At 40.1% G+C, this 8,266-nt stretch overlaps 1 protein-coding gene across 2 annotated transcripts; it reads right to left on the reverse strand.

Annotated features, from left to right (window-relative positions):
* Window positions 1-516: 516 nt before the first annotated feature.
* Window positions 517-7,786, reverse strand: LOC123061129 (COP9 signalosome complex subunit 2). 2 transcript variants are annotated; one of them, XM_044484081.1, is made up of 12 exons: window positions 7,619-7,786; window positions 7,382-7,474; window positions 4,307-4,385; window positions 3,076-3,316; window positions 2,913-2,987; window positions 2,682-2,816; window positions 1,980-2,167; window positions 1,817-1,885; window positions 1,651-1,741; window positions 1,414-1,548; window positions 865-977; window positions 517-782 (listed from the first exon to the last, which is right to left on the reverse strand). In XM_044484081.1, exons 1-12 carry the CDS (start codon window positions 7,626-7,628, stop codon window positions 692-694), a joined length of 1,320 nt encoding a protein of 439 aa, XP_044340016.1. In that variant the 5' UTR covers window positions 7,629-7,786; the 3' UTR covers window positions 517-691. The 2 variants fall into 2 exon arrangements, with proteins under 2 accessions (XP_044340016.1, XP_044340017.1); XM_044484082.1 differs by having other exon boundaries at window positions 7,382-7,468; window positions 7,619-7,764.
* Window positions 7,787-8,266: the final 480 nt, after the last annotated feature.

The following is an 8,266-nucleotide window of genomic DNA, read 5'->3' on the forward strand; positions in this document are numbered from 1 at the left end:
AGGGATTATCTCCCTAATAACCGCTGGGGTTATTATTTTTAACATTGTATATGGGTTTACTAATTTTCTAAGACAGCATCCGATTCATCCTTACTTAAGGCCAACTCGCAGATGGGTTTACCAAGGCGTTGACGGTTCGGACAAAGTGAATTCATGCAACATCTGAACCTTAGTTCATCATGAGAGGTGTACACGTATGAGCTAGAGATAACACCTATATACGCTTACCCATCTTCCTTCTCAATTGACACAAATTTGATGCCTTGCTGTGAGATGGCAAACGCCAGGCAAAATAATATGCGAAGGGTGATGCAAGCTGAGACATTTGTGGCGTAGCATCCATGGTCAAATTCAATTTAAATGAGCAAACTAAATACTTGACGATGCTAGTTTTGAGCATTTCTATATTCGCATCGATACCGAGCTTTCGACCACAGTGAAATCTAGGCAGGATGAAGTAGGAACTAGCAGGGCCGTTTCAGCTCAGGACAAAATCCCAGCATCCCGCTGGCCAAATCACAGAAAAGATAAGAGGATATAATCCACAAACTGGAGTGCTACGTTCATTACAGTGACAAGTTACTTTACCCACGTCCAGGATCTACCTCACGGACAAGATACTCCTTCACATTTAAGCCCCCAGATACCAAAACAACTCAACCAGCAGGTACTAATGGAAACCTGCCATCTCTCACCCAACTCTGTTGGACACCGTCTGGTAAATAGATTTGAGCTGAGTATTCCACTTGTCGATGGCTTGATATTTCCGCATTCCCTTTGACCTGAATAAAATTTGCAAATCTGCACCCTCAGAACTTCCTCACGAAGAATATGTCAAGAAAGTAAGTTAGTGGCAGTACGCACCTGTCACCGCATTCTAGCAGCTTGTTCACCTGATCTATGTGGCCTTGGACACGGTTGTCCAGAATCAATGACACCAAGAGCTGCTCAACATCCTTTTCTGGGACATTTAGCTCCTATAAACACAAACAATTGATTCAAACAGTTGATGTTACGATGAACTGCGTCTTTAGCCACTAAATACAAACTGTTGACTGAAACAGTCAATGTTATGATGAACTAAATGTCACACATGACATGATTTACAAAACTGTACTTCCATGCTGCAAAAGAACTGCATTACTTTGCTAGATTTAAGTGCGCACATATGTTATGTTTTGAATTGAACTGGGATGGTTTAGTTAACAAAGAGAACTAAAGAAATGATCAACCTTCATGCTGTATGTCCTGTATAGCCCCTTTAAAGCAGAACAAGCACATAAAGTATCATTCATGTTAATTTTGTTATCACGATAAATTGCTTGTGTTCATCTGATGGAGAACAAGCACATATTGTGCATATGAAAAGTGAAATCTGGCTAGCAAAGTGTGGATATGCTGTAAAATATTCACCTGTGAAATGAATGGAATCCTTATTCTTGTGTATGGCTTAATGAGCTTGAGCAGCACTTGAGTTCTGATGTTCTTCAACAAGTCCTCAATGTAATTACGGATAAAAGGATCATCCATTATTGTTCTTCTATTGCTCTGGCAAAAAAACAAGAAAATTACGATGGAATCAGTGAACCAAAAAATATTAGTTTAGGATCGTGGCAGACAAGGAAATGGCATCTGTTCAAGAGCACTGACCTTTAGGATCTTCTCAAATTCCATGATGTCATTCTTCTGGTATGCTGCAATCAAGTTTGTCATTGCGAGGATTTCAGGATCATTTTTGTACCTGCAGAAATTTGAGTTACACAGAGTAATGAAAATCAACCTACAAGACCTAAGAGGGTGTCATCAGAAGTCTTACGGCTTGGCCTCTTGTCCATCAAAGGGATTCACTTCAGATTCCATCAACATATTGGCAAGAACAAGATATCTAATTCGCAGCAAAAGGAAAATTATGATAGGAAATCACAAAGAGTTATACAAAGTTATGAGTTATGACAGAGAAGATGTGCTTATGATAGTACTTGAGACACTGGATTCTCCGTGGATTGCCAGCTTCGTCGTAGTTTTTGAATGCTTCAAAGAAATCAGTCGCTGCGTCCGCCCACTGCCTCTCGGCCATGTGCATCTTCCCACCACATTCACGAATTATACCCATAATTCTTGGATGAGGTATTGCTGATTTAATAGAAAGAGCCCTCTGGTACAATTCCTGCAACAGCACACAGTTCAATTCGGATGGTGCGTTTAATTCTCACACACATGATACTATAAAAAAGAAGCATAATTCTCAATAAGATTGCTCTTGAGCTAGTGTTGCAAAGAATACAAATGATGCATATCAAAATTGCAGGTTTCAGTTTACAAAGCTGAAAAAAGAACCCATTTTCTCCCATGACCGATGATGTGCACAAGATATTACAATCCTGAAAGCTAAGCATATTTCACTTAAGAAAGAAAGAAAATTATAACTCTATCCAATCCCAGATAACAATGAATGACAAATACCCCCAAAAGAATCAGCTAATAGTTCAGAATCCTTCGATGAAACAAGCCAATAACATCTGAACTTTGTATGCAATCACATAGCATTTAGCTGTGACCACATAATGCTTTACAAGAAGATGACACAGCGAAAAGTAACACAATTGCACACAACAGAAGAGTGAAAGTTAGCTAACAAGTTAAGAAATAATAATGAACGTACACAAGAACAGATAACTAACCTTTAACTTTTTGTTGTTTTTTGTTTCAGTGTACATTTGAATCTCAATAGCATAGACTTCTAGAAGTTGTGTGCCTTTCTTCTGGTCATCAGAACCATCTTCCTTTTGGCAAGACTTATGCAGCTCCTTCAGTATCTGTCAGTAAAAGGATATATGTGAATTAAATGCATAAAGACTAAGGAATGAAGTAAGCAAGTAATCGGTAATGACAAGAAGAACATATCTAATCACCTTGCTCATGCGACCATACTCCCCCATGTCGAACCAAATTTTGCAAAGCTTCAGGTTTGTCTTAAACCATAATCTCTGCACAAGAAACAATGATAATACATGAAGACTAATCGTTTGGTATATCATAATATTTTCCTAGTTTTAATAATACAACAAACGTAACCTCATTTTTTGCCTCTTCAAGAGCTTTAAGTGTTGTCTGGTAGAACTCTTGCAGAAGATTGAAGTGCTGACTAGCAGATCCAGAAACAAAATCCATTATGTTGTTTATACATTTCTCACTGTAGTTACGTGTCACAGCAGATTTTATGTATGTCAACATCTCTCTGTAAGCATCCATCATTTCTTTGTACTTCCCCAGCTTATAATAAAGCTTCACAGTTTGTTTAAGAGCCTTGAATCCCCTATGAACATATATATAATTAAAAGATAAAAATTAGACAACTCAACATAAATGTTTATTTATGCAACAGCTAAATTCACTGAGGAAACAGAGTGGGTGAAGAGTGATAATTCAACTAGACCGATTAAATAATGTCTTTGTGACTTCACTGGAAGCATGGGTCAAGGCACTCAATTTTACAAAGTAATGTCCAATTAATAGAAGGACAATACCAGTCCTGACCAAGAACTGCCTGTAACAGGCACTGAACATGTCAACAATAGCTTTCAAGGAATTGACCAATAAGCTAACAACTAAGCATGCAAAGTGTTCAGTATATTAAGATGGTAGAGTTCCACTGACTCCTATATGAAAATTTTAGCTGGTTTTCTAGCATTCTATTTGCTGCCTCTTTTCATTTCTTCAATCTGTCGTTAATCTAACTGCTACTAGCCTCAGCTAGACTACAGTGACCTGAAAATGGACTCCCACCAAATAAATTATGAATAGACGCACCGAGGTCCTCAGGACAAACTAATAACCTAATACATCGCATAGTTTAAGGTTGTTTCGCATATCTTCTGTTGCTTAACAGCAGCTACTGCCTAGTGAAAATAACTGATTAACGAAATAAAAACATTCATCCAAGTGTGTAAAAGCTTCCAAAATCCAACAAAAAAGTAATTCTTCAGTAAGAGTTCCACTTGCAGCACAAGCTATTTCATATCAGGCCAAGTCCCAATGACTCCATTTTATGACCTAAATTTATCCACAACCAACGCTTGGTCCTAACTGATAGGCCCACAATACATGTGACAGCTTGTGGGCAAAGCATATAATCTACACACCCAACATCTTAATGCCTCAAGCTCCAACCTTAAGGATAACAGATAGTAGCACAGATATCAGATAGGACACTTTATAGACTTGAGCATTCATATTGTGCTGGAGCAAACATAGGGAAATTGCAGATAAAACAGAATAATGCAACAGAATAGGTAAAAATGCTAACCATTCCGCCTTTTCAGGCTCCATGCGAACTACAGCATCAAAACCAGCAAGTGCACCCTCCGGGTCTGTCTCAACCATACCTGCAGAAGGATACTCATTCAACATCATACCGTGCAGCAACATATGCATAACACCATCAACCACTAGAATGTGTTAGATTAATGAATTGTAAATTTGCTTACATTTCATAGATAAATAACTGTATGTTGCCTAAAGTGCACAAAATAGGACAACCATAATCCTAGTATTTAAGTTCTGCCATATTAAAAGACCAGTCCAAAAAAAACTTAGTTTCCATTTAGAGTAAAGCCGCTATTTTATTTTGATCCATCTGCTAAAAAAAGATGACCATATGTTAAGTCCCTTACATGTAGAAAACAATAAAATTATCCTAACCCAAACAGTCTTTCATATATAAAATTATCCCTTACATGTAGAGCGATGGGGAGAGTGAACAAGACAGAGAGAGGTTGGGTGGGTTCTGTGCGTGGCAGGTGTGTGGGGTCCACCCTGACAACTGAGGTGACAATAATCTCTCTGTCCTCTCTTTTCTCTCTTTGCACAGATCTCGATAGCAAGTAGTGGATGGTGGAGATAGCATTAGCCTAGGTAGTGGTCAATATCAGATATATTATCTATCTCTATATATGTGTGTGTGTGTGTGTGTGTTAAGGTAAACAAATAAACTAATAGAGTAGATGCGAAATATGACAATAGTATAAACAACTGAACACAGTGATGTGGCATCTTCCATTAAAATAAGTGTAGTGTATGAAAATGAAATACCAAAATACATTTGATAAAGAAACATACTTTCATGTAAAATCAGATGTGCAGACTCAATGCATATGCATTTCTTTTTTCATTTTAGAAGAACATACAAGTTTCTTTGGAAGCATCTTCGTTAGTGTAACAAATATGTTACAAAATTGAAAATAGAATGTTTCTTAAAAGGCATCTGCCGGAAAAAGTAGAGCATTAAGCTTTTAGCAGGATCCCAGGCCTTTGCAAAAGTGGTAGGACAGCCAAGACACTGGTTGGAAGAGAGGCATCAGATTGATCACATTCTGCTTCCTAGTGTCAATGATGGCTAAGAAGATCCAGATATAGTCCTGGATCTAAGAGAGGGAAGAAATAAAGGTAGCAGGATATCGAGGAGGTGGCTAGGGCATCACAGTGGCTAGCAAGTATCTTCCCATTCTATACGACCAAGTTTCCCGAACATTTGTCTACCGCAAGCAAGTACTAGTACATACCAGCCTCTTCCTATATAATTTACGTAGAAACACAGGAAAAATCATTTGACAAGTCTATAAGCTTAAACTTGAACTAGTTTCAACCTGAGTCCAGCACATTGCACCGTGACGGTATTTAGTCACAAATCACAAAACAAGAATCTTATATATATAAACAACTGGCGAAATTTATAAGCAGCCTAATTCAGTTAGAATGCTAGAAAACACTACAGAATTCTCAAATCAAAGAAAGGGAAAATCCTCAGAGTACCGAAGGCGTTATTTGGATAGGTAGTATATACAAAACCAGATCTCCACAAACCAGGGAAATGGTATAAAAAACTAAAATCCTGTTTGGCAACTCCAACTAATCCGTGAATATAGAAAACTTAGCTTTCCAAAAACTCAGATTTCAGGTATATTCAATAAACACGATTTACATAAACTGGATTCCAACGGAGTCCTGCAGGCCGGAGGGGACGCGAGAAGCAGCAGGCAGCAGAGTCAGTTCAGGGGGATGACGAACTCGGGGACCATCGGAAGCCCTCGCCGGCGGCTGCGTTCAGAATTAGTGGAGGTCAGAGGGGAAGTGACCCAAGGAAGGATCAGTGCAGGGGAGGGCGACGACCTCGGGGGCCAACGGAGGCCGCACGCGGAGTTGGTCAAGGCCTGGGGGGGGGGGGGGGGGCAGAATCTGGACGAGGTCGGTCGCATGCGTTGTCGTGGTGGCCGGAAGGAAGGACAGCACCAGTCTGGACTGTGGATTCGTACCTACGATGTCGAGCGTGGAAGTCTCGTCAATGGGAAAGTAAGGAAGGTCACGGGCGAGGTAGGATAAGGCTAATGTTTGCTATCCAAACAGAAAACTCTACAGACCTAGTTTATTAATTTCTTACCCAAACAAAGTTTTCTGTAAACACGTTTTTCACATAAAGGATAGCAAAACCGGTTTTCATAGAAATCAGCTAAAAACTCATTTTCTATATCCCATCACTAATCCTCAGTATCCAAACAACCACTAAGAGGGCAGGAAAGGGAAGATGTTAGGCTTCATCTGGTATTGTGGTGGTCATTGATAAATGATAACTATAAAATGAAGATTTTTCCATAAATACTATTTCGATTCTCTCTTACAATTTGAGAGAACAGTTAGTTCAACTAATATGGAAAAACAAAGAGATGGAGAACAGATAGTTCATATACTATTGCAGAACTGAAGAATGAAGTGTGTGGCAGTCAGAATGAAACTCTTGATTAAAGCAATGAGAAGGGTAGCAGAGTCTTCCTATCCTTGCTTCAAAATATATACGAAGCCACATTGTCCGTACTTCTACGGCAGCTTGGCTTATATAAATTAAATGGTAACAGACTACAATTAACTTGCATATCCATTAGTTGCTTATTTTCCTTTTAGTCGAGACAGAAGTGTTCGCCGGAACAAACTTTAGCTGTTAACTGCGAAAGGGCACGATAGGACTAAGACAAACCACACACCGGTGAGCTACTTGGCCCAACAAGCGCCACACGGGCGTCAATTCGACAAACAGATTTGTTCCCAAAGCAAAATTAGATTCTAGCTATTCATTCGATGTCCTTACTAAAAGGCACTTCACACTTACGGGACATACCTCGCAGCTAAACTGGCAACTGCACAGTACAAACAAAGGCGATCACCATACATCAAAATTCAAAACGGAACCCCACTACCAGTACAAAACGACGATGCACGAGGAAGTTGGACTAATAATACTCCAATCGAGATTTCTCATAGTAACAGGACCGCTACTCGAAACAGGGATAGGGATCACCAAGGGAAGTAAAATTGGCACAAGGAACCAAACCTTTGGAGTTGTAGTACTGGTTCTCGATGTCGACGTCTTGCTCCTCCGGCTCGTCGTCCGAATACTCGAAACCGTAGTCTTCCATGTCTGCATCTAACCATCGGCACCACGCGCACCAAGAAACAGGAAACGATCACGGAAAGAAACCCTCGTAAGAGAGAGAAACAGCGACAATCCAGACCGTGGGGAATCGAGAAGATGAAAACGGAGGGCACTAAATGCGGGGGTAGGGTTTACCTGAGCCCATGACGGCGGTGAAGAGGCGACTCGAGCGGCAATGGAGGGTCGGGGGCGAGAGCTAGGGTTTGCGAAAGAGGAGGGGTTTGCGGAGCGGATGCGAGGGGAGAGGAGGAAAACGGGGAAGAGAGGGGAGGACAAGTTTTGCGAGCTGGCCCCTCGGAAGCTGCGGCTTTAAAGTAGGAGGACTCCTTTGGTTTGTAGGATTTTTTAGGGATTTCATAGGATAGGATTTTTGTAGGAAAAATTCCTTTAAAGCCTTTTAGTTTGTAGGAATGGAATCATATTTCTATGGAGAAATTTTTTCTATCCTCCATATTTCATAGAAAAATAAATATTAGCCTAAACTCAATGAAAAAAGCTTGATGCAACAGACTCTCTTTGGTTTCACATAATTTCCTTTTGGCTTTAAGCCTATCAAGAGGTGTAGCTATAGTGTAAATACAACCAAGCCCCCTAGTGATTTCCTTTTTTGGTCTTTAAGCCGATCAAGAGGTGTAGTTATGGTTCGAATACGACCAAGCCCCCTAGTGATTTCCTTTATATCTGTGTGACTTTGTAGGCCGGGTTAATAGAACTCCGCTTTGTAAGTAGAAGCCCCCATGAAACCACACATGATGTAAAAAAGAACAGAGACCCCGCTTTAGC

This window comes from Triticum aestivum, chromosome 3A (genome assembly GCF_018294505.1).
Source record: "Triticum aestivum cultivar Chinese Spring chromosome 3A, IWGSC CS RefSeq v2.1, whole genome shotgun sequence".
In the NCBI taxonomy this organism is placed as follows: domain Eukaryota; kingdom Viridiplantae; phylum Streptophyta; class Magnoliopsida; order Poales; family Poaceae; genus Triticum; species Triticum aestivum.

Excerpts from the sequence above, each read along its gene's own strand:
- LOC123061129 (XM_044484081.1), bottom strand. Across the intron at positions 3,317-4,306 it reads GAGCCTGAAAAGGCGGAATG|GGGATTCAAGGCTCTTAAAC; the intron begins GTTAGCATTTTT and ends ATATGTTCATAG. Across the intron at positions 978-1,413 it reads GGATTCCATTCATTTCACAG|GAGCTAAATGTCCCAGAAAA; the intron begins GTGAATATTTTA and ends TTGTGTTTATAG.